This window comes from Onychostruthus taczanowskii, unplaced genomic scaffold (assembly GCF_017590055.1).
Source record: "Onychostruthus taczanowskii isolate IOZ18803 unplaced genomic scaffold, ASM1759005v1 scaffold21, whole genome shotgun sequence".
Lineage (NCBI taxonomy): Eukaryota > Metazoa > Chordata > Aves > Passeriformes > Passeridae > Onychostruthus > Onychostruthus taczanowskii.
Window position 1 is genome coordinate 12,673,361 of NW_024499351.1, and position 27,344 is coordinate 12,700,704.

General features: G+C 37.5%; 2 protein-coding genes across 2 annotated transcripts in view; both read right to left on the reverse strand.

Annotated features, from left to right (window-relative positions):
• Positions 1–4,161: 4,161 nt before the first annotated feature.
• On the reverse strand, positions 4,162–13,405 carry LOC121335815 (potassium channel subfamily K member 16-like). Its single transcript, XM_041404319.1, has 5 exons — positions 13,193–13,405; positions 8,843–8,957; positions 8,139–8,305; positions 5,634–5,799; positions 4,162–4,385 (listed from the first exon to the last, which is right to left on the reverse strand). The coding sequence occupies exons 1-5, from the start codon at positions 13,403–13,405 to the stop codon at positions 4,162–4,164; spliced, it is 885 nt and encodes a 294-aa protein (XP_041260253.1).
• Positions 13,406–23,327: 9,922 nt separating this feature from the next.
• KIF6 (kinesin family member 6) overlaps positions 23,328–27,344 on the reverse strand; it is a 152,369-nt gene continuing 148,352 nt past the window's right edge. The window contains exons 20-21 of the mRNA XM_041404401.1: positions 25,483–25,572; positions 23,328–23,490 (exon numbers count right to left, since the gene is read on the reverse strand). Of these exons, the coding sequence (XP_041260335.1) occupies positions 23,328–23,490; positions 25,483–25,572 (253 nt within the window). The remainder of the gene's footprint in view (positions 23,491–25,482; positions 25,573–27,344) is intronic.

Genomic DNA, 27,344 nt, shown 5'->3' on the forward strand with positions numbered 1-27,344 from the left:
GGATGCTACCCAGTCCCTCTCCCGACAAACCCAAGTGCTTCCCTCTCCAGCTGGCGCTACTTGGAGAGCAGTACGCTAGCAGTCTGCGTAAATCTGCATTCCTCTTTCACTCAGCTGCTAAGCTCATTTAAAAGGCAGCAAACAGGTGTTTGTGATAACAATGCTTCCATAGAAACAAGTGAAAAGGTAGCAGCTTTTTACAGTCCTTTTATGGTTTGTGGTTTTCCTGGGAAAGATGGGTGTACTTTCTTCATATAGGCATTTTCTGAGACCTATTTGATTAATTACTTTCTTGCATAAGATGGCATCCAATGTTCCTTTCTGTTCTCCCACTGGTAGATAGAACAATCAAATCGTTTTGGGTGTATAAGAACATTGTAATTTACCTATTTTGTTACATAATATGAGATAAAGGTGAATAAACCCAGTAAGTTTCTGCACAGGATGACTTTATACACTGTCAGAGGGTTATGTCTTCTCACTCTGCCCTGTGACTATTTTTGCCAGGGGAGTGTATATACAAGTGAGGCAGCCTCCAAACATGTACTGCCTTCCCAGAAATGTTATGGTAATGTGCTAATTCATGGTTTCAGAGGTGTGCTTTAAACTGACTAGCATAAACACATTATTTCACTGTCAAGATGCAAAAATGAATATGCAAAGGCTAGACTAATTCCCATGTAACGATATCAGCTGGAGCACAGTCTTAGGAAAAAAAAATAATGCTGGTTATTGCTCAGTCTTAATTCTGACTTTTCAGGATATTAATTACTCAGTGATATTTGAAGGCAAAATTGGGATTATATATATGAAAGAAAACCCTCTATTAAAATATACAAGAAAGAAAAAATGCAAGGATACTAAAAAGTATATATTTACTCATCACATTTAAGATCAGGAAATAGACACATGTGAACTACATTTTGACATTTTAGGTGTATTTAAACTCAGATAGTTTATACAAAGCACACTGAGTGTAACTATGTTGAAACACTATGGACTAAACATATAGAATTTAATGTTTATGCTAAAAATATACAAAACTAATTACAGGTGAGACTCAGGGTTTTTAACTATATGACGTTGTGAAAACTCAGGATATCAGGCATGTGCTTGCTAGAAGGAATTTGGGAAGAAAGAGATCAAGTTTCACAACAAATCTTTACAGACTCATATAATAGTTACATGGCTGTTTCCTTGAGTATTCTCAGAAACATGACTTGTCTGTCAGTCTTCTATTTACATCTCCACAGAGAAAGGCTCAAATCTTTGCCAATGGTACTTTGGTGTTGTCTGAAAGGACAGCATGTATATCTGAGGATGAAGAAGGGCTTGTTGAGTAGGCTAAAAGGGTAAGTGTAAGCCTGGAAGGACATTGGCTTCTTGTCCTGCTCTGGACTGCAGGTGGTAGCTGCTCAGGACAAAATGCTACTTTTCCACATCACAGATGAACACTGCCTGGCCCATTGCTTCTGCCACAGCCTGCAGAGCCACATTCGGAGGCTTCAAATGTGCTGTTTTCTCTGCTTGGAGCTGAGCACGTGTGCTCTCCATTCTGGGCAGAAATATTACACTGGTAATATGGGTTATTAGACCAAAAGAATCCATCTTGTGTGCTCCTCTGGCTCATAGCAAGTTCTTTTGATTGTGCAGTTCTTCCACGTTACTTTTCTTAGCTGGTCAGTTGACACTTGACTTCTACATTTTTATTAGAGGAACGCTACCAGAAAGCACTTGGTGTATCCATGCTCAAAACCTTTGTCAGTACTCCCGCTATGTATCTCAAAGTAACTTTTATTATAGATATGCATGGCCTTTAGGAGCTTTTCAGAACCTTGAAAATTGACAAAATAAGCAAGAAATTTCTATCACCTATATAGCACAGGAGAGGGCATCAGTATCCTTCTCATTTCTCTTCCAGCATGGCCATATGCTTGATTTAAAGGTAGTTTTCTGAGTCTTCTCAGCTGGAGAAGCTGGAGAACTGCTGCCGTTACTGTCAGCTGTATTAAATGCAGCAGTAGTAAAATGTCCAAGAGGTAGTCTCACCATTTGCTGCTACTTTGCAAAATCAGTATCAGATACAGGAGCAATTTTCTGGACTGCAGTAAACACAATCCAAGCTTTCTGCGGTCAGATGTCAAGTAAGGATAACTTTAAGAAATACTTTGTCAGTAAGTGCTTTCTATTGCTGATAAACCTCTTTATCATTTTTTATAGCGTGCAGCATGGTGTAAAACAGTGGAGAGGATCACCTTTAGACTAGTGCATGTGTGGTGGCTGACTGTGGCTTGATAAGGTACAGAAGGCATGGAAAAAGGCAAGGTAAAGAAAACAGGTTAGATATAGAAGTCAGCAGAACATCAGTTTTGTCTTTTACTTAAAGAGGCCGAAAGTGTCATGGTGTTAACACAAGGCAGGTACAGAGTACATTGATGGTGATGTTAAAAGTACAAGTGCAAACATTGTGTCCAAAGAACAGAAAATACTGAGAGACATAGTTTCCCATGAGATTTGCAAAGATACAAAAAGCCAGACAGAAGAGAGTTGGCTGCTCCCAGTGAAAGTCTACAGAGAAAGCCATTGCATAAATTTATGGGAATAGCTGAGGGCATGGAGGAAGACCAGTGCAAAAACCAAGGAGATAAAAATCTGTGAGGTAGGTAGTGGTAAGACATGAGGGAAATCTTGGATGGGATAAGCATTTGAACATTCATTTTTTAAATTAGTTGAATAAACCATCACCAGTATTCTTATATGCCAGCATTTCAGATTTGAGTAGCCACACTGCACTATGAAGGAGTCAGCAACTCGCAAAGTTGCACCTTGCCAGGTGTAAGAACAAACATCTGTTGTGACCCTCCTCAGAAGTAAAAATCTAACTCAGAAAGTATGAAGGAAAAAATTAGTGACCTACACAAGCCTTTACATGTTTTATAGATATATCTCCAAAATGAAATATCAAAGCAGCTGCCGAAAGGCTGACATTTGATGTTCCCATAGTCTGTCAGACATATGCTAGCTTGGGGCTAGTCTGTGTACCCAACCATGTTTAACTGATCCTTTACATTAAAGTTCCACTTACAAATGAGTTCAAAGGGATTAATTGATGGTCACTATGAGATATAAACATACTGAATAAATTGCAGTGAGTATATAATTACAAGCAGACCCATGGAACATGTTTGTGATGATTGAGCATGGTACCCAAATGAGTGGATAATTGTTTTATCAAGTTTCTGGAGTCTAATAGAGAGTATGATTACAGATCTGCATCTCAGTGGCTAGTCCCTTATTAGGTGCTTATATGTACTTCGGTTTTTCAGCTTCTTTGATGGTGGCTGTTGTTTCTTTTGACTTACAATAACTGCGATAAATTCAATCTCCCTGTTTTTGATGGGTCACACAATGGGCCTGACTGAGAATCAGATTTAATGCAAGAACCTATCATTTGCCTTATTTAGAGGTAAACATACAGCACCAGTTCTCTATGGTGCATAATACCTCTTCTATGACCTGGCCCAAAGCAAATTCTGGACTCTACTGATATTTGTTATCTGGCTGGAAATAAGGATGCCTCTTTGCTTTTAGATTTAGTTTAAAGTGCTGTTTTCAAGTGGTGGTGAAATGAACTGTGATAAGGACGTGCTTTGAGCTGTCAGTTCGCTCTGAGACAAGTTGTAACAGTCCAGGCAGAGCTGGACAGACACATAATTTCCTCACAATTAAAAGAGAAGCATTTTAGCCCAGAAAATAAAAAAAGTTGTCATTTTATATGAAAGATGTTCATTTCAGACAATATCAACTGAATCTTAATTGAGTGGATATCAATAAGCAATTGTTCATAACTGGTGATATTCCTCTGTGGTTTTTTTTGTTTTCTGATTGGAAATGAAGAAAGATTTCTGTGCCTCACTTTTTCCACTTGAAAAAGTCAGGCGCAGAAGTCTTTGGTGAAATAACTTCTTATTGAAGCAGGGAGGCAGTCACTTTGGATCTGATGCCTGCCTACACAGGGTGTGGAAATTTCCACGTATCTGAAACATTTCCTCTTTAGGAAACAATCCACAACCTGTGGTTTAGTCCTTTATCCACAGAGGTTGCTTAGTGTGAGATACAGATGGAAGATGCAGTTTCAATACTGCTTTCTTTGTACCTTACTCAGCTAGGAATATGAATTCTAGGCTGCTCAGGTTCATCTTCCAATTTGGTGGTGTCTCCTTCTGCCAAGCTTAAGTCAGACTTGTGCCACTTTAGCTGAAGGTATCTTTCCATCAAGTCAGCTCCCACGTTGAAGACCAGAGCCAGCCAGGCCAAGCCAAAAACAATCCATATTGCAGTTAGGCTCCTGTACACAGGGATATAGTGCTTGTTGGGGTTTGTACCTGAAAAATCCAGGAAAATTTGTATCTTTATCTTGGCAGCTTTGGTCTGCTAAACATACATACTCATACATCCTCTCCACTTTTTGCAAAAGTGTATATGTCAATGAGCTTGTGTGACCCATCAGCAGATAAATTTTTCTTCATGCCAACCTTCAGGTTAAGCTTAGCATGATTAGCATGAAATCCCTGAAGCTGAGACTATATAATAAAAATAGCCATATCTAATATTAATTAGGGATGCTCAAAGTCAATGGTTTCTAGCCAACAACAAAGGAAAGAAATCTTGGAAATTAAATGTTGAATCCATGTTAACCGTATGTTACCCGAGAGGCACACAGAGGATCTCAGATGATTTAGATGGCTACAATTTAGTGAATCAGTGATTGCTTTTTGGAGGGTGATATTACCTCAGTACCCGGGATTCACAATCACTTGGATAATATGGTAAATATAGCCATTTTAATTAAGTGGCTATGGGAATCTTAATCCCTGGTTTGATATTTCTACAGCATGAGCAATTAGTGCAACTGATACAGTCATGAAAATCCACAGGGCCAGATTCAGCATGGGATTCTTTTTTATCTCCTTTTGGGACATAGTTATGACCTCTAGGAGAGGAGAGCTAGTACTTGTGAATAAGAAACTCTAGTGGTTTTAACAAATAAATACATTAGACATAATCTGTTAAGGTTATGCATTTGTTCAAATAACTGTGTGGAAAAATAGCCCCTCGTGTCTCTACCTCCTGATGTTCTCAATCTAGAGGTCTAAAGACTATGTAATGTTATTGAATTTGTTTTCTTTCAGAGGCATCCTGTGGTTGTCAGTAATCTTCTCCCCATTTTAAGTAATGATTATTTAATATTTGATATGATTTGTTGTTGGGAATGGTAGGCACTTGCTAAAAAAAATCAGTGTTAGGAGAGTGTGGTTCAAAGGTTTAATACTGAAAGAGGAATTTTATTTTTAGTCTACCTTTCACTCTTGATAATATTTGTACCAGCCTGGACACAGCCACTGTTGAATGAGTGTTCAGTGGCACATGTGAAATTAGTTGGGTGACTCTTAGGTTGGCTGTCAAGAGAAAAACGCTCATATCCTGTAATACATTAGCTCATTGTTACCAGTCTGGCTGAGCTCACCCTTGACCAGATCTATAGTGGAAGGACATCTATGCTCCCTGTATTTAGTTTTATACTAGAGTTATGAATTTTAACAAAGGTTAATCCAGTTCATGCTCTTTTTTACCTACTACATAGTCCCCAAATCCAATGGTGCTCAGGGTGATGAAGGTGAAGTAAAAGCCTTCTCCATAGCTCCAGCCTTCTACGTAACTGAACACTAATGGTGGGAACACCAGGAAAAACAAGGTCCCAGTGGTCAGGAAGATGGCCACTGCCAGTGTTTGAACCACCTGAAAGAGAAGAGGAAGATGACATCTAAAGAGCATGGAGCAGTTGTCTTGTCAAAATTTTTGTAAAACTGCTGTGTCTGTTTTACTCTTGAATCACAAACTCACCCCACCTGGGAGTGATGGCAAAAAAAAAAAAGGACAAGCCAATGGTTCCATGTACTGCAGGTTGAGCTCACTGCTTACTTTGCACATAGATATTGTACCTAAACATGAAAAAAAAAAATCTTAAAATTGGGAAAAAAGGAGGATTTTTTAAAAGCTTTTTGCAATGAGTTTTCAAGAATGCTCCAGTCATATTTTCAAACTTACTATGACAGCCATTGGAATGAAATACTCATTTTACAATTTCAATTCAGGTAGAGATGCTCTTGTAGTCAACTAGCCTCTTGTCTTTGAGGAAAATCACCACATACTGCATAAGTCAAGAAGCAAAGATGGTAAAGAACAAATTAGGGTTCTTTTCACTATGACTGCTTCCAAAGATTTATAAAGTGGCTTGCAAGAGCTCAGCCAAAAATATGATTGGATGAAACCTAACTGAAGTAATTGTGCCTGCTTTCATTTTTAACTTAGAAGTTAAAAATTAGTTCAGAGCAGAACTGGTTTGTGTTAGCACAGGGCAGATCTGTGTCTCTCAGGACAAACCTCTGCCTTCAGGGAGATAAGTTACTGTATATGTGACTGTGGTAGATAGGTACAAAGAATGGTCAGTGGATGGGTCCTGAAGGGATTTTAGGAGTATGCAACTGATGATCAGGATCTCATGGGTTTCCAGGGAACACATTCTGGAGTACTTTTGACTAATGATGTGTGGGCTGATGCAAACTCATTGCAATTATTTAAAAATGCCCTCAAGGGCAATCAAACTAGAGAATGATTTTCAATTAATGAGTCTATTGTGACTGGAGGAAGAGCCAAACCACTGTTTATAGAGTGAAAGATCCAGATATCATGTTTTAATTTCTCTCTCTGAATTATCTCACATGAAAAATAATGCTCTGACCTTGAGAGACATGGCTTGAGATGACTGGGTGACTTTGACAAGTCACTTCTGTATTATGTGTCATGTCTCTCTAACTGTGTAATAATATTTGCCTCATTTGCAGAGCAGTTTGAGAATTACTGATTGACATGGTTATAGTTGACATATAATTCAGTTCTCATTTACTTCATTCCAGTACTGTAATAGAGTTTAATTACATAATAAACTCTGCATAAAAATGTATACTGAATGAACAATTTTGCCTTTTAACCTGTCTTTTAAGAACTTTCTTGTATAAACCTGTAATGTTTATATGAGGGGGAACAATAAGTCATTAATAATAAAGAACTGATTGCAATTAATTTCCCAGAGCATGGCAAAATTCTGTTTATAAGAATAAACTTTTCAGAGCAAGCAAGCAGATACAGCTCCAAAACTTTGTCTGATCATAGGAGTTCTGTCAGAAATGTGAACTCTGAGTGAAAAGAGAAAGAAGAAAGATCACGTCCCTGAGCTGCTATCACAAATCTCAGGAAGGATGAAGCTATACTAACATGAAAATCCTTCTGGTGTATAGCTGCATGTGTTTATGGAACAGGCAGAGGTTATGCAGCTAAAGAATTTCTTGCTGATGTAATCCAAGTCTGCATTTGACAGTACCTTTATAGCTTTCTCATTGTAGGTAAAGAATGTAGTGATCCAAGAGACTTTACAAATGTAAAAAAAAATCACTTGTGTCAGAACTCTGAAATGTTTCAACATATCTCACATATCTAATCTCCCTTTTCCCTAACTAAAGGGCTTAATTCATTGAACCTTTTCTCAGAAACATGCACTAACTTTGTAATAAATGACCTTCATGTATTCTCCGTTATTTGTGCTTTTCTTATTAAAAAATGTCTGGACTAGTTCAACGACTCACCAACAAACTGTAAGTAAGGAGTAGTATTTGCATTTTAAGAAAAGGAAGGAAGTGCTTAGTTGCTGGCACAAACAGGAAGGTTAATTCCAGCCAGATGAGTAGGCCAATAAAAATAAGTTGCCTTTGCACAGTGTAGGGCTAAACTCTGGAGAGATGCTGGCATATGCTGGAGAATAAGAGCTTGCTTTGGCAATGTGTGTACTTGCACGTATTCTGCCAAGGTCACCAGGTCTACAGTTTTGCTGAGTAAGGTTTTAAAAAGACAAATCTAGGGCCCCTCAAGCAAAAGCCTATACCTTCAAAGCTATCATAGGTAGATTAAGTATATCAAGTTTCTGATAGAGAGGGCCGTGTAACTGCTGTGGTTCACACAAGCTATCTGAGAAAATAACTTGTTTTAAAATAGTGAAAACAAATGGTAAATGGACACTGTACCTGGGCACGCCCTGGCTTTTGCACCCATCTTTCCAGGGTAAGCAGATGAGCATTGAGAGCTTTCCCCAGCTGATTAAGGAAGGCCAGGTTGAGAGGCACTCCAAATAAGGCATAAAACACACAGAAGATCTGCCCTGCCACTGTGCTGGGGGACAGGTTACCATAACCTGGAGAAAAAGAAGAAAACAGCTACATGAAAAGGCTCTACAGGCAAGCTGCAGGCATCATGGAATGTTTGTGAGCTTGGAAGCTCAACTACATTAATCTTCAGGAACCTGTGGATCTATGATTTTCTGCAGTTAAATCTGTCTGTAACTTGCTGTTGCTTATGATGAAGCCTTTTGTGTTCACTACTACTAGCTGAAAATGAAACATTAAAAGTATTATTCTTCCAGGTACTATTGTAACTTTCATTAGGTCTCTGATTTTATGGTGAGTGCGACTCAGTGCTTCAAAGCAACCTAAAGAAGTGTTGTCCATTTACAAAATGATCTTGCATGTAACAAGTAGGCACTCAGGTTTTTTTGGAGTATAAAATACTGTATACAGAAAAATAACAGGCATAATTGGAAACCAATAGAAAACCATAACCCAAGAGACTTTACATTAGTTGATTGTCTCGTTTGTCCACCAATTACACATTTCTGGGGGCTTTACAGGACAGTTGGAGGAAATACCAGTTTTTAAGGAAGAGAGTACCTCACCTATAGTGGTGACAACAGTTCCTGCAAAAAAGAAGGAGTTGCTGAAGTCCCAGTTACTGGGATTTGTAGAGTTTCCTTCTGGGTTGACCCCTTTTTCCCATGCTTCCATGAGGACCTGAAGCAGAAAAGGTCAGAGGAGCAAAGATGAGGAAGAATGTTAGAAATAGAGATAAGTAAATACTGTTTTCCATCTTGAGCAAGCAGAGTGATAAACAATGTAGATAATAGGTAGACTTGAACTAAAAAGAACTTCTGCTGACATGGCAAAACTTGGAAATAGAGCTGGTCAGGAACTTGAACTCTTGCTACAGGAGAAAGGTCATTAAAGTACAATAGGTTCCCCAGCTGGATGAACTCTAAGGTGAAGGAGGTGGATGATTCCCTAAAGTGATCAAACTAGGAAAAAAAATAAAGTTGTGCCATAAAAAAATAAAGTAGTTGCTCTTCTCTCCTTCTCTAATTTAGTAATCTTGTTTAAGTTTTTAATTTAGGCATGTGTAAATGTATAGTTGTGTCTGTGGGCAGGGGCATGAGGAACATGCTCATTTCTGTTTCCTCCATGTAAGTACTTGTAAGGATGAATTACTATTTTTGACTATGACTTCCATATAATTTTCAGTGAATATTAGGCTTCTCTTAGTCTGAAAGATTAACTAATAAAATATTCTCCTCTATTCCAGACAGCTCTTACCAGACCAAAACCACTGTGTGCCAAAATTACTGTTCTTGCATCAAATATCCTGTCAACTGCCTTAATAAAGACTGTGTTCCTTTGCTGTCCCCAATGATTTGTCTGTGGGAGACTGGTTTTCCTCTGCTCAGTGGTTGGGGTTTTAGGAATCCCCTTGTTTGTCACACACCTTACAAAGGCTAAGTCACAGCCTTTGTAATGTTGCAAAATGCCTGAAGGAATTACTTGTTCATCTCTTCAAAAGACTTTGTATGATGCAAGACATGAACAGGAGTCAAGAGCAACCCCAGCTTTAGCTGGTTCCAGGAGTATGAGACCCAAGAAGATACTCTTTCTTGATTAAAATGTTAGCCACTCTCAGAAAGATTGCTTTTCTAGTGAACAGATCTACTACAAGGTATCTGATTTTGGACAGGTTCTGCAATATTACCTGATTTGTACTGGTGGACTGAGTATCCTAAGAATAGTAGTTAATTTGATTCCTTCAGTAAAAAATCATGTAGCATTGGTCAAATTTATCAGAGGGCTGCTGGACATTATCATGTGTGACATCATGACTGAAGTGTCAGCAGAGCTTATTTTCAATATGACAAAGAATTTTGCATTATCCATTAAAAGTCTTTTCTTAGAATGAGAAGAATTCAACATGTCAGATTTTCTAGAGTCACTTATTTCATTTGCTGCTTAGAAGAAACACATGGAAGCTACTGAGGTGTGAGTATTTTGAAATAATCACAGGTTTAATTTATTCCTGTAAGGAACACTTGACAGTTCTATGCATTTCAATGCACAAGAGTTCACAGGAGTTAGTCACATCATGAGAGCCAACATAGAAGAGTAAGGCAGCTTTAAATGTTGAACCTTTCAGACACAGTCTGACAAGGCCAGATTTCTTGGTGTAATTGATGCTGTTAAGTACAACCCCATGAAAAACCCCATGAATGAAAAGGCATGGTGGTGCCCAGCAAACAGGTTCCTGTGGGACATTTATAATGGCTCCAGGCTCCTTTCACCTACAGCTAAGGTAAGGGTTATGGCAGCTGCTGAATGGTTGGTGAGCATTAGCTGGTGCCTTTGGGAGAGAAGTCGTCACTGCATCAGTACATAAAAGAATGTGCTGTAATTTACAGTAAGAATATGAAACCTACATTAAGCTATAGTAGGGTGTGGAGAGCATAAGAACTGTCTGCTGTTTCTACTCCTGTCCCTCTGCCAATGCACATTGCAGCCAGCTGTGGTCATAGACAAGGATTTTGTCCTTTTGGTCTGTATTTATATCACGTCCTTTGAGATAGAAAAAGTAAGGACATGATCAAAACACAGACTCCTTACTCAATGCATCTGCTTCTCAGTTATGCTGTCAGACTGGCATAATTTCCTGACCAAAGTGTGCCTTCCAGAGATGCATTAGATAAAAGAGTTTGGATTTGCACTTTCCTAAATCTCCAGGCTGCTCATGTTAGGAGCTGCGGCTCAGAACCATCTCTCACCTAGGTAGTTTTAGCTATGCAGAACCAATGCAGTTTATTGACATGGAATTATAAGAATTTGTTTCATGGACAATAGAGTCAAAAGTTAATGAATGATAAGTGGTAACTCATTATAAGTGATAATAAATACACACACACACACACAAAAAAATCTGTGTTGAATGTCCATTACAGGATTTAGGTTTAAAGAATGGGCATTAAGACAAGACATCTTATACTTGTTAGCTGAATAGACTGAGTCTGGGGGCTGTGTCTCACTGCAGTCTAACTACTGTGACTTTTCAGACTGCAACTTGTGACATGATGAACAAACCTCCTTAACCATATAGTTAAAACATGCAGAGACACAACTGCTTCCCTGCACTAGAGATTTAATATGGGAAGACTAGTGTTCTCTAATATTAATAATAGTTAAACAGATTTGTTAACTGGTCTTTTAAGCAACATATGGGTCAGAAGGTATCTGCACTTACATATACCTTGAGGACTGCAAAGTCTCAGTATACTGAAGCTTGGTGCTTTGTAGATGATTTGGTGCCCTCAGCCGGTTTTGTCTGGAACAGCTTACAAGTGAAATTGTTCTAATTCAGCAGAGACACAGCAGCAAAATGCGATTCTCTGAGTGGCACAGCAGTGGACCTAAGAAAAGTCCACTGGAGTCAGAGAGAGAAGAATCTAGATACATGTGACCTCTTCTAATGTTTTGAGGGTAGTGAAGATGTAAATAAACCTTTCAATCCAATAAAGTATCACAGTTAGGTTTAGAATGACAATCAGGGTTTTCACCTCCGCAATCACTATCAGAGAGATAAGGGAAGGACAGGTAATATCACCAAGTCATGAAGGTGAAAAAAATAGACATGTTTTTAGGCATGTAAATTCTTGAAATCTCTAGTCATTTTCTGGCACATGTCCAAGGTTTTACAATTAATATATCACAGTATTACTAATCAGAACATTGGCTTTGTAGATGTAGAGGTTCAGGCACCTTTTCTACCATTTCTAATCTGAACTTCACTGTTTGCTTAAATCCATATATGAAGTCTGGGCTTTTTGTTGATCAAAATCTTATACCTTCATGGAAGTTCTCTGACTTGGGCAGTACAAATTGTTTTGAGTTTTTATCAGTTTTAATAACATGGTAGAAAGAGTTCAAACTGTTTAGGCACCCAGCTTTGCAACTGGTTATGTGTTGAGCACAAAGAAACTCAAGGATTCAAGGTTTCAAAGTTCAAGGATTTCTGTCCAGTTCTTGCACTACTATTATGAGACTAGATCTATAATACCAGGAAAGGTCTAGTAATTTACCTCTAGCCAGTTTTGAGGAAAAGACTAAAATGTAATTGAAGTTGTCATTAACTGACAACCCATATTGAACAAAAGCCCTTTATCTCTTCTTATAAGCAACAGATATCACAGTTTGTGATGGTTGACTTTGTCTTTTATTTAGGCCTGGAAGTGCAGGACCTCCTTCAAAGGTAGTAGACAATTTCACAGAATCACAAGCTTGGAAGAGACATCCAAGACCATTGCGTCCAACCTAGCCCCGACACCTCAACTAGACAATGGCACCGAGTGCCACATCCAGTCTTTTCTTAAACACATCCAGGGATGGTGACTCCACCACCTCCCTGGGCAAACAATGCCAATACTTTATCACCCTTGCTGTAAAAAACTTTTTCCTATGTTTCCATCCTATGTTTCCCTTGGCACAGCTTAAGACTGTGTTCTCTGGTTCTGTCAGCTGTTGCCTGTAAATTGTTGGTTTTAGTATGAAGAGGCAGAATTTGCACAGGTTTGGACTGGAGAACCTTGGAAGGGCAACCTACTTCTTTAGGTTTGATTCTTATTTTTTGTTCCCATGTATAATTCCCAGTAATATTTAATGAGGGAGATGAGAGCCATGAAGTTGAAATTATTGCAATGTAGCACAAGTGCATCACTAGATGCACTTATGTTTTGGGAGTTCATGACTGTGGAAAGAAACAAGTTCCGTAGATCAAGATAAAGAAGTATATGAATAGGCTTGAGTTATTTATAAAGTTAGATATCTAATATCATGGACAGCTGATTGGTTTATATCACGCTAGGCTACTTGGCCCCGATAGTATAATTTCTTCTAATGAAAATAATGCTTGAGCCAAAATAATGGGAACCCTTTCCTCTTACCTGTACAAACTGCTCCAGGGCTTGTCTGTCCAAGCATGTGTAATTCTGCAGGAACTTGAGCTTTTCCAGCTGGAACTGGTCCCGAAAATGTGTTTCTGCCTGCTTCTCCAGCAGCTGGAAGACCATAGCACCCAGGAGGAGGTAAAAGAGGTACCCCAGTACCAGCAGTGGAGTCCAGCTGATCTGCTGGCTGTGCATGGTGAGGAGGGGCATGCTGCTGATCTGCCCTTGCCAGTATCTGCTCAGCACTTCATAGGTTATTATTCCAAGATGTCACCTACCCAAAACAGCAGGAATCACACACCCATGTTCCCAGCTGCTGCCCTGGAGAGTTTTTCAATAAAACATCAGGGTATCGGGGTTTACAAAATGAGACTAACAGAGAAATTTTATCCCTCCACATCTGTTCTCTATCCAAAATAAAGGGTGAACATTTATAGCTTAATAAGACTGTGAATCATAGTGTCTTTCTTCTATTAGCTTTTATCCAGAGATCTCAATCAAATGAATAAAGCCCTCTGACGCTGGTATTAGTTTCCAGTCTGGGAAGCTGAAGCAAAACAGTGATTATATGACTTACCCCAGGTCATATGATTATAGAGCCACAGATAGACTCTTAAAGTCTTGATAAGTAAAGCCTTATTCTAAACACTAGACTTCTCTACCACAAAATGTTCTAAACTCTCTAATTACAACAGACTCCCCAGAAATAAAAGTATGGAGCTGAATAAATGGAAAAGTCAATAGCTGCTGTCTGTACCATACCAACATTGCTGGCATCAGTAAAACCAGCATTGTGAAGCTTAGAAACCTCCTGAATTCAACTGGGTAGCACCAAAGAACCTCTTTCTTTTCTAGACCTAATAAGATCAATCCCCTCACTGCCTGGCCTACTGCTCCTGAACCCGATGAGATGACTCCACCGTTTAGTTCACAGAGTTAGAGAATAAACCATTCATGCCTCCTGCCTTCAGTCTCTGTATTTCCCCTTTAATCCAAATACTTAAGGGGGAAGGAGGGCTTATGGTTAATCATTAGCTAAAAAAGTATCAGAGTTTCACTCATGGGAGCCTTAATAATTATCATGCACTGGAAATGAGCTGGGCTTGCATTTTTTCTGTAGGAAGAGCTTTATGGCAAGTGTCATCTGTCACACTGCTTCTGAAAGAAAACACACACACACACACACACACGAAGATGGCCAGGGGGCTAGGGCTGCAATTTTGTTATTATACTCCCTTACAATTAAAATGTTCTGGATATACATATCCCTACTTTGCTAAGCATTCATATGGTTTTACTCCTATCTTCAAATAAGAGGTAGCGCTCACAGAAAAAGACTGAAAAATTTATTTCATTCATATCTGTATCTGTGAGAATCCCCAGACTTGCCATTTGTACTGTGCTCATAACCTGGGGCCATCATCCAGAGGAGGATGCCTGACAAGCAGCAGAAGGCCACTTTCCACTCTGAAAAGTGAAAACTATTGTGGATAACACCCAGGAGACTATCCTGGACTTTGTCTGGGACTGCTCTGTCAGTGTGAGTAGGGGAACAGAAAGATTTCAATAGGGAAGTGCAATGTGTAAGGACTCAAAACCTTGGTGGTCTGGTATTTTTTTTCAGCTGAAAAAGCGAAATATTTGGGAGATGGAAGTTATAGTAGCAGTGATATTACTGAGCACTGCAACAACGTTATGAAGCAAACTGATCTGAATCAGTTGAGACATCCAGCTTATTATCACTGGTGGAAGGTCTTCTCTTGTTCGGTGTTAAGGATGACATTTACTTACACAGTATCTAACAAGATCATCACTCTTGGGTCTGACTTGCATAACTAAAAGGTGCAGCTTTTTATTCCATTCCCAGTGCAATGATATGGGTAGACAAGCCTGGAGTATTGCACTAGCAGGGCTCTCTCTGGTGGGAGATCCACGTGTTTGTTATGTTGTTGTTGATAGGACCCATGACTACCAGGCCAAGAGAATGCTAGCCTACTGTTTTTTCTGGAATGGATGCAAGCCATGGAATTTTGCACAGCTGTGCTGGGATGAATTTTCTCAGTTGAAGCACATTTCACAATTAAGGGCATGAAACTATCAGATATAAATGAACAAATACAGCATATAATCAGACTTTTTGTCCCCTTCTGTTCCTTCAGTTCAAATCAACAAAGCATGCCAACTGACAAATTTGGCAATGTATTATGCCTTAAGAAAAAATGTCCACTCAGACTTGCTTTTGGGATCTTAATTTTTTGCAAATTGAGTCACTAACATCACCAAAGTATGCTTATTTCTATAATATAGTATTTCCTACTGGTTCTTCCCCCTCTAGTGTCAGGCTGCAATATAGGAACCAAATAAATTCAGAATCTGTGCAGCAGCCCAGAAATGATGCCCTGCCACCGGAAAAAAAAAAAAAAGCCCAATATATACATTTTGAAGTAAATTGAAGATTTATAGTTTTTGTGAGTTCTGAATCTGGAAGAGGGAGTTCAGCATGGCTTACCACATCAGAAATTAAATTTGGCTTCCTGATAAAAAGATATCATATACAATGTGCTGAAATAACAATACTAACAAATTGCTTTTTATGACAGGATGACAAAGCACACTCTCTAGTCTTAACTTCTCTTGTTGCTTTTCTAATGCTCTTCTGATTAAAAAATAAACAAAACCTGGGTTCACAAACTTTAGGAATAAAAAATGCTGAATGCAGGAACTTGTTAATAGTAGCTGAACATGGAAGTAGACTGTTCTTCCAAGGTCCTGCTTTTCCAGTGCTCCCTGCCAATATAGAATGTAAGAGTGCATCTGGTCTCAAAACTAGGGAATGACTTCTCACAAAACATATTTTGAATCCAGGACTGGGCATGATCTCCTTGATTATTCCTTCACTTGTCTTTCTTCCTCAGTGTGACTGACCCAATAGGATCCAGCTTTTCCCATAGAAAATCTGAGCCATTCTGGAAAGGACAGATGACAACCAAAATGACATCCTGGTTTACAATACACATAATAATGATTTTTTGTGCATTACTTGGAGCAAATGAAAGGATTCAGTGTTCTTAAATGCTTTACCTATTGTTCTTACAGCCCTTAACAAATCTTGAACATGGATGGATGTGAAATAAAAGACTGGCCAAAAAAAAAAACCGACATGGTTTGCTCACTTTCCTCACTGGTTTTCAAAAGCCAGAAAAAATACCACTGTGATCAGCATTATAATTTACATCAACACAAATAAGCCATTTCTAAATTAAGTAATAAAATAAGTTGAAAGATATCTTGACTGCTCCTGTTATTATCAAGCTTCTGATGGAGAATGATTTTTGGACTAGTTTTTCTGGTAGAAGTGTCTCTGTACAGAACTAGTTGTCAAAGTGGATGCAAAGATCTGGGAATTCATTCTTTCGTGTGCTAAGCATTTGAGCCAGAACAGTTTCTACAAGGAAATACTGAATTATTTTAATTAGTTTTGCTCCTTGAATGACTTTTAAACTCTGCACTGCAGAGAAGAATTAAGGAAATTATTTTAGAACCATATTAAATATAAACAAGAGAACCATTGAATTTCTTCAGGCATGACAGTTTACTTTGCTTGTCCTATAGACGGGGTTTCAGAGCAAATATTGCAGGAAGTGAAAATATTAAGAAAAAAGTGAGAAAAAGATTGTTTAACATTGATTAAAGCAACAATAAAAGTGATTCATATGAAATAACATAAAACCAGTGGTTTGATTGTTGTGGTTATTAAAAATTCACTTTGAAAAGACAAACATTCTATACAGAGCTACCAAATATGCTATATGCAACAAGGCATTTCCAGATGTTCATCTTCTTGGCATCCATATTCACCAGCTGCATTTTTGCAGCAACATTTTTAAGATCTTAACATTTTATTATGTTGAAATGCTCATAGTTTATACTAATGACATAAAATACTTGCATCCCATGATTGATTAAACCAGGTAAGAATAAATTACATTACATACTTACACTGTTACACATGTGAACCTCATTACTCCTCTTCAAAGATTCTTAAAATAAAATCAGGAGTGACAGAGGGAGATTGAGGGCATGTCCATCTTCCAAGAAAGAGAAACTCAACATAAGGTTATGCATTTTCTTCTTTTAGCTCTCTGGAAAGCTGCAGTGGCCAGGAAGTAGTGAAATGCCCAAGCCAAAACCTGGTTAGCTCACGGGTTTCACTAATGCAGATCCAGACTGTGTACAGAATCCTGCCTGACAGATTCAACATAAATGAGAACAGACCCTTGGCCTTTATTATAATCTGGGTGATATCCTGACCCTCCCAGAAGCTGCAGTGGTGTAACACAACAGAGGACATGCATCTTCTTCTGAAATTAACTATGTAGAAGATTAGAAATATGTTGAAATAAAAGATGAGATGATCCACAATGTCTGGGATCAATTAATCCCAGAAATATCTGTATGCAATCTAGCACTCTAGAGCTACTTCCTCAAGAAATTCCCACCAAAAAAAAAAAAGGAAAAAAAAGATATTTGGATTTATTCTGGTTGCAGATAATGAATAAATTTTATTTACCATATCAACATTGAACCAAACCCAATTAGATATCATGTGAATTGACTGAAGTGAGATGTGCATGAGGAATGTCATGCTTAACAGTGCTGTTTCACAGGTGCTTTAGTGAAGATTGAAGACCAGGATAAATGTGAGCTTCTGATTGTTTCTTCAATGTAGTAAATGCTTATTTCAAATTAATCTTGAAGTTATATGAAGAGAGATTATTAAAAGAAGGAGTTTTGCTTGTCCGTGGCCAACAAAAATTTCTTGAAGCAATAAATGCTTTCTGAAAGTCACATAGACTTAGAGAAGAGATCTAGAAGCCACATAGACTTAGAGAAGAGATCTAGAAGCCCTCCAGCACCTGAGAGAAAGCCATCAAAAGCTGGAGCCAGGCTTTTGACAGTGTGGCTTGTGAGAGGAAGAGAGATAATGACAAAAAGAAAAGGTTAGGATGGACGTAAGGGAAAACCATTTTGTCACGATGACAGTCAAACTTGTGGCTTAGAAAGGTTATGTGGTCTCCGTCCTTGGAGGTTTTCAAGACCACACTGAACAAAGCCCTCAGCAGCTTGGTTTGATCTTGTAGCTCAGGCTTTTTTTGAGGAAGAGGTAGGATTAAAGATCTGCTGAGATAATTTCCAACCTGAATTTTCCTGTGAACCCAAAACACAATTTTTGAAGACAGGAGCAGTTCTTTAAAGAAAGAGAATGCTTTATGCATTGCACTATTATTTTGCTAAATGAGCAATCTTTTCTTCCACATGATCTTAGAAAATTTTCAGAATATGCAAGAAAGACTTTCTATTTATTTGTATGGTTTTATATATTTATATGGTTTTCTATTACTGGATGCACTTTTGTCCAAGATCTTAAGTGCCTGGTATAATCTTAGACCATTTTGCCAATCAGGTACTACTTTGTCGACAGCAATTGAATTTCACACCAAATTTATAACAGAGTAAAAAAAGGCTAGAGAATTTTGAAACAGAAGAGTGAGGAATTCTTTTATCTCTGTGAGTGAAATGAGTGAACAGAATGGAGAACAGAACACAGTCTCATCAAGTAGTAGCAGCATCATATAACTCATACGAAGACAGCACTGAGATCCTTCTTTAAACTAGCTACTTAAAACTATTGGAATTGCTTCAATGTCAATGTCAAAAGGAAGGAGATGCTGGACCAGTGATTCCCTTTCAGCCACCTTCAAATAAATTCACCACAAGGGTTATTTCACTGGAAGCAAAAAAGGTGGTTGCTTGACCCAGCAACATTTTGGAACCTGTGGTGCTTCTCCAGCTAGTAGTGTTGAATGGAAGCAGAAATGTGGCCCTGCTCTCCTCAACAAAGATGTATGAACAATAATACAGTGCATATTTAATACAGTGTTTATATATAAAAGAGTGAGAGAAGAAAAATAATGACAGACATAAAAATTCTGAAAGAAGGACATTTTAATATAATCTCCAACAAAGCAGACATATTAAAAGGGAGAAGGCCTGTAGATTTTTCAAATTCTGACAAAATCCTTGAACTCTTCTCAAAGCAAGAGTAGATCTGACTTTTATCTCAGTTTGCACATACTAAATTCTGCCAAAGCTTACCAATTTATATGGTATCTGTGTTGACTTTTATAGAAAATTAAAATGCAAAAAATGGTACAACTTTAATATTTTTGAACTAATTGCATATTGATTGTTAATTTCACAAACATGTTCTATAGGTTCGAACACAGCAATTCACCATGTAGTTCTGTATAATTATGAATTTGACAAAGAAGTAAGCATCAGCATGTATATAAAGAAATGTACATCCTTGAGAATATGTGACTTCTGCAAATATATTGTTTTATTTTTATAAGACCAACCCATACGCTTCTAAATGCATGACTTTAAGATTATCACTGGCATGAAAAGTGACATCTTCAATATGGTAGTATGTATATCTCAGAGAAATAGGCTGTAATTTGCATTACATTTTTGATTTTAATTTGATGTGTAAAACAATTTGTTTCATAACTGGATATTATGCAGTAAGATAGTACCAAGTCAAGAGTGTAATTACATTGCATATAAGATATAAATGCATTTAAATTTTCACATCTCATTGGTGCTTCAGAAGTATTGTCTTTGTTCTGTTTAAAGCCTATTAAGTGTAGTTTTTTCTTTTGAAACTTGTATATTCTGGGAGGGTATGCATTTTGCACAACATTTAATCCATTCTGCACAACATTTAGTCCATTCAAATAAAAAGAAAACAGCTGGGAAATTTTGAGCTCTAGAATTACTTTCTAAAATACATTTGGTTTTATATTACAATGCAATCTCAGCATTTTAATAATCTGATGTGAAAATTGTTATTCCTTGAAGGGGAAAAAATCTCAAATGAAATTTTATGGCATTTTATAACCCAGATAACTACTGTTATTGAATGGATATCTCTTGATGTTCAATAGGCATAATTAACAAAGCCTTATGCGAATCAATGCAAAAAACCTCTACTGGTAGTAATAAGCCTTTCCCATATTAAAGATGTATAAGAGCATTAGTACATTAGATTATTTTAACATTTAGAAATATACAATGACTTCTCATAAACAAACATGTTTGGCAAACTCCTGATTAGTTGTTTCAGTTTTGTTAATCATAATGCAAGGTGAAGATACTGAGTGCAAATATTGTAAGAGAAACAGATTTTGCTGTCAAAGAAAATTTATATGCCATTAGCAATTATACCTGTACATCTTAAGTACTTACTTGTACCTATTTCTAAACAGAAGAGGAAGGGAAAGAATAAAAGTCTTTCACTGTTTCTAAAAGGAAATAGTGGTCTGTGACAAGAATTTCATTTGTTCCCCAAGCCTGAAAGGAGATAAAGAAATACATTAGACTACATTTCAGGTTGCATTGTCAGTTTTAAAACAAACTTCAGAAATACAAAACAGAAGAAAGAAAAAAATCCTTTCATTTAAATCTTTTAAGACACAAAAATCATTAATCTACTCTTCTGCATTTTCATTTCTCTACCCCAACACTGAATGTGACATCAAAAGCATGTTTGCTGAGTAGCCCTTTTATTACAGTGCTCTGACACTCCCAGCAAGACCCTGTGAATGTACCTGCTTTAATTCTGCTCTGTTTAGAAAGCAAATGGTAATAACTCACAGTCCCTGAGGTAATCTTTACTGAGACCTCTCATTCCCACTCCTGCATTACTGTCACTAAGGACATTGAGCATTCCCATGCTTTCTATTTATGAAACTTATTTTCCACTCTGTTGGCTTCTGCACACATTTATTCTTTTTTTTTTTTTTTTCCCTTCCCCTCTAATGTATAGTAGGGCCCTCAGCTTGCTTCTAAGACACTAATACAACAGTTTGAAAGGGTCAGGATCAATAAAGGAAAGAGCAGTAAGGATGTTGACAGTTTTTAAGCCCAGTAGACTTTGGCTTGGCTGACCTTATGCTTCCTCCTGTTTCCTGCAGGGCACTGTGTGTATAACAGTCATGCAGAGAGCGAATACATTTGCATGCAAATGTAGAAAGGATAGTTGAACATCTCAGTTGAAGAGAGTTTGGTAAGGGAGCAACAGAGAACCAAAGTGGGACTCAGCACACTTAGATTCCCTGTGAAAGTGTCAGACTCAACTTAATGGCTCTGGGCAAATAATTTCTCTTTAGTTTTTCATATGTTTGAAATTTCTTGAGGAAAAGTTATATGACTGATGACACAGTGTTTTTCCTCCAGAATTTCAAGTGAGACTACATTCTTCTACTCTTCCTCTCTACCTAACTCTACTTTACATCTGAAAGTTTTATCTTGTGGGGGCAGGAATGGGGACATGATAGCTCCCATCCCTGCCCCCTAAAAGAAAACCCTCTAGTTCTCATCCTTTATCTTGCTAAATTAGAATTTTCAAACTTTATTTGCTTTATGGTTCATGTTGTCAGTAGCTCCAACCATTAAGTCTGGAAGGTTCTGCCTTTCCTCACAAGGAAGAAAAGCCTTTTTTTATCTGCTAGGTTGACTCCAAATCCTTCTCAGAACTTGCCGCTGAGCTGTCTCTTGTCTGTGACACATCAGGTCCCTATACGTTTGTTGTACTGATATAGCCTCTTTACATTTTTAATCTCCTGCTTATACTTAGCACTTTGTTGAGTCATCCAGCCCTGCACTGCCAGGAAGGTCAAATGATACTCCATTTCTTTTTCATCTACCTAGGGCAGCGCATCTTGTCTGACTGAAATTCAGAATAATATTAAAAGTGTTGACTGTCCTTTGTTCTGCAAGAATAACTTTTATGACTTGGGGCCTAAATAGTTGTCAATGTTGATAATGTCTAGTCCCTTCTGAAAGTGATGGATGATGCCAGGTGATAGCCACTGGCTGAAAACAATCAGGATGGAAAAGGCATTTGAGAGAGACATTCTTGATATGGCATGATTTAGGAGATGATCATAGGATAAGATGCACTCTTGTTAATTACATTACTCTACATCACAGATTAAGTCAGATTTGGGCCTTCTGAAGGCCTGAAATGTTTGTTGTAAGACATTTATCTCTAACCTTCTTTTGACGAGCTGCCTATAAATCCAGCTTAATTTTATTTGCAAAAGAAACCTGACAACAGCTTTTCTAAATAAAGACAAAAGGGATCCCAAAGCCTAAGCGTGCTAAGTGTTTGCTTTGGATGAGTGTAGGGAGGCTGTTTTTTCAGCCAGTGTGTGTTTACCTGACAGTTTTCTGATAAGTAGTGTGGTACCAAAGCCCCACTTTGTGACAGTGCTAACACCATCTGCCAGGTGCAGATAGCTTGTTGAAAAATGCTGTCGTCAGCACTGAAGTGCTGATGGAAAGTTATTGCTTCAGTAACCACTAACATGCTCATATTCAGTCTAATTGGTTGCTGCCACTAAAAACTATTATTCAGGAAAAAAGATAGCACAGGTAATTTTTCTTTATCATAATAAATTTTAGGCTACCTTGCAGTGCCACTGTTGTTTATTTATTGCTTTCTTCTTCCTGCCAATTTTACTTATCTACACTCTAGAGTGAACTTTATTACCTTCCTACAATTGCTCTTAGTATCTGATTTGATGACAAATACTCATAGAAATTTTCATTAGACCTTGACATAGTGAAATACCTGTTAAGGATATTCTCTTTTCCAGGCACAGTGGGCCAGTCAGCCTCCTGAGGCAGGGGTGCAGTGAAATCATTTGAGTTATCTTTATTTGGTTTCAACTGTTACAACTGTATTTGTACTAGATGAAAACCAGGACACATAGTTTAAAAAAATTTATACAGAAAAATTTGGATCATCAAGGAACTGCATAAAAATGCATTTCCTTAAGAGTAAAATATACTATGCAGGTTGCCATGCATGCCCCAGACATTCACTGAGGGTGGCTTAGTAAAACAGAGAGCCTTCATAGTTTTTCACTGCAGCATTGAGCTACTTAAGAAACACATGTGAAGAACCTCAGGTGTTTAGAATGGATGAGAACATAATGTCATATAACTGAAGCCAGAATCCGTTTTCACCTGCATCAGTGTAATGTGGACTAAAGCTATTTTGACTTCAAAATGCTGTACTGGAGATTATGGTTTCACTTCCTATTTTTTGGCAGGATTTACCTTTCTTCTGCAGGATGTTCTGTCTTGCTTTAATGAAAGCTAGGATGTCAGCATCAGCCTGGCTGTCTCCAGTCAGAGGAATAGATGTACTTGAACTTGGTGGGGTCCTGAAATAAGAAAGTATGCTTGTGGACTCAAGTGAGTAAGAAGGTTAATTTTTCTGTCTCTTCTTTTTTACACCATAAAGGATTTTATTCTTTAGATGCATTGTTAGATGTGGCAGAGTTTAGCAGAGAATTGATCTTAGGACTTCTTAATGGTCTTCTGTAGGTTCTTAAGATTAGTCACTATCTCCTTTGTGTGGGAAGGCTACTTGCTTATCAGCTATAGACCTCTCACAAAGGGTTAAAAATATTGTAGTGCTGAGTCAAAGACTTAATTCCTAAGTGGAAAAGCTTAATGTTGTGAGTTTACCAAGGAAATGATGGACATGACTATGCCATGTGTTTTCTTGCTTCAGGCTGCTATATGTCTGAACAGATCAATAGCATTTTTGCCTACTGTAGGGGAATTAAGTTTTCATACACACACAGAGAAGTAAACAATCACATGGTACTCAGGACATCGGACAGACGCAAATCCTTTGTGCTGCTGAATCTCCAGTCCCAGCTGAACTCGTGTATCTATGCTGTTAAATCATTGACTTATGAGTGCTTTTGACAGATCCTCTGGTGGTGTAAGATGATGAAATCCAATGAAGCTGTTCTAATCAGCTGAGAAAGCTAAGAATTTCCATCTGCATCTTTAACCTTATTTAAAGATTGAGCACTAATTGGGAGATGAGAAATACAGCGACAAAAAATTATAATACAGAAGGACAAGGGGAACTGAAGAGAAAACCTTTTTTTACATATCATACCTCTATAATTATAGTTATTTTCACTGTTCCTTACTGACTGTAGCAGGAGGTGATTTGTATGACTGACATACGCAACAGTGTAATATCCTTGTCTTTGTGCTACTAATTAAGTTCTCAGTTGCTAAATCAGTGAACCAAAATGGAAAACCAAAGAAGAAATTACTCTGAACTTAAAAATCCCCTATTTTTATGTACTTTACAAGGTAATTGCAGAACACCAATAAGGGACTATTCTTGATTGATTTTCATTTACTTAGCAACAATACAAAAAATAAAAACCCACAGTATATTAAGAAGGTACTCTCTAAATTCCATTTTAGCTTCTATTTTTCTTCTGCTTTTCTTAACCCCAAATGCAATTTAAACATTAGGTTTCAGGGGATGAAATTTTCCATGATTTTTTCTCTGCTCTAGAAATGGATAGTTTTGGAAAGCGAAAGGAAAAAAACCCTTGTGCTTTCTTCTTGCTAACACAGTAGGAAAAACAGTAACTTGACCATATTTTCCTAAGGGCACTGGTAGCCAGAACTGTTGAGTACAATAGGAATGTAACTTCTGGAAGTAGAGTGGTATGACAGTCATTTGGCATGTTTCAGTGAGAGAAAAGATTTGGCATAGTGTTTCAGTGGGAGAAAAGAACGTGGAAATAAACACACTAGAAAAAAGTAGAGAGGCTCAAAACTCTAGTAGTTTCTGTTAATCTGATAAGCTAACTTTCACAAAGCAGTACCTCTTTTGAGAAAACATGACATATAACTTTTGCCAAGCCTGAAACTGTTGCTATTTTATTTTAATAGAATAATTTGTGGGAGATTAAAAATATTTGAAAGACAAAATCACAAGTATGAAAAAAATCTCTGCCTAGTTCCTGCATTCTACAATTCTTCAATACATACACTCTGATTTCTCTTATTTTCATATGTTTTTATTTACTCTTTCAGATTCCCTTTCTCTGAGAACTGGGAGGGCACATTCATGAATATTCATAAGTTTATAGGGAAAAAGCTTCAAGCCAAACACGAAACCACCTTTGTAATACTGATGATGCAGCAGACTGGTGTAAAGCTATGTGGCAGCCTGCAGTTGGTTTGGCAGTTGGAGGAAAATCTGCAATTTGTACAATATTTTATTTATATATTTCAAGGAGACTGTTTTTAAATAGACTGATGGGGGATTGTGAAGGCATTATATTATTTTGTACTTTGCACTTTCCTCTCAGTAGCCAAGGTATAGTTCTTACCTTGTTTTTAAAGTTGGGCTTCCAAAAGTGACTGAACTGTTTTTCACAGCTGGATCTTCATTAGGGCTGTCTCTACTTGTGTCTGAAAAACTGAATGGGAAATGAAGGAAAATGAGGAATATAAAGAAAAGAATATAGCCCTTGTGTAGGCAATATTAACACATACACTAACTACAAAGATGTTTTTCAAAATTTTAAAAATCTATATAAAACACTTGTTTAGTGAAAGAAGATTTTCAGCTTAATCCATGTGATGATTATGTTTATGTAGAGAATGTGGCTATAAAAGAATGACAAATACCTTCACAAAAATATACTTTTAGTATTTTCATTCTAAGCCAGACTTGTAAAGCACTTTGATATATCCAATGTACAGTTTGTAATGGTATATTTAGTTCTTAAAATGAGTATTAGCCAAGTGAGGCCCTGGCTCATTTTCTATTATTTCTTTAGTCAGGCAATATTGTCATCAAAATTAGTGAGAGACTGGGTAAAAAATCAGTGAGGACTTTGGGATGGGGCTTGTTGATGATAGCCAAATATATTGCAAACAGCTGCTGTGCATTCCTGCCTCTGCAGATATCATTATGAAGGAAGCTCACTGTTAGGGAGGCAGTTTTCCACCACTAGATATCTAGGGATTCTCTGCTTTTCCTGGGGGTTGCATATACTGCCAGATCTGGTGCCAATCTTAGAGTGGAAAAAGTAAATTATTCAGTGTAAGGATTTTTCCAGTAGATGGCAGGATTGGCAAGTTCTTGCTTTTCTAACTCTGCAGTAGTTTGTTCATTGTTGGCTGATGAGTTGATATTTCTGGCAGAGAACTTGAAAAGGGAAAGAAATTTATTACTAAAATTTTACTGTATTACACTGTGCCAGGTTCAGTTTTGCAGAAGATATTGTGCCCAGGAGTATAAGTCATTTTCAGCTGAACAGCTCCAGGTTTGCTGAATGATTCTCTTTAACTCCTCAAGTCCCACACCATTCACACCTGCCTAATTCAACTAAAGCAATATCTTATTTAATGCCAATAATATTCTGTACTTTATTGCATCTACATATTACAAGAGCTAGAAAGGATGTGTGATGTTATTACCTACTATGTGGTTTAACAATATCTGGGAACCTCATATCATCATTCTGCTTTAGGATTTCCTGAACAATTTTTCCACTTATTTGGCAGTTCTTAAAAACAAAGTGATTTAGTGTTTTAAATTCAGTTTTCTAAAAGGCCTCTGTGTCTGTGCCCTGAGATTCTGAGGCATCCAAGTCACATAACCGCAGTTTAATAAATTGCTGCACATCAACTGAACCATAGCAACCATCCCTGACTCTATTCTTAGCCTACAACAAACATAAAGTAATGTGACTTAATGTGATTCTTTTTCACTGCTTTCTTTTTATTTAAATAAGCATCTTTGCTTTCTCTTTGCCATGCACAAAATGTATAATTTTACAAATACTGTGAGTCATCTGAAGGATTTTATTTTAAAGTTACAGTAGTTTATATATTTGAACTACGTTTTTTCCCCATTGAAATAAAAAAAAAAAATACCAAAAATTGTTAAATCCCCATTTGAAAGGGGATTTAAATTTAGACTGATTAAACACCCCTCCCCCCCATATACTACAGGTGTGGCATGGTTAGAACTCTAGGGATGTCACTTTCTAGTACATTCCTGGGCCTGAGGACAATATAGCAAAACTTGCCTTAGGGTGCTCTGGGAGAATTTGGCACCCACAGAAAGCAATATTAAAAAACACACTTAGACTGAGTGAGATGATGCCCAAAATCATGAAATTAACATTACTGTGCTTAGAGATGGACCTTTTTCTCCTACCCTGTGCCTATGGGGTTGCAA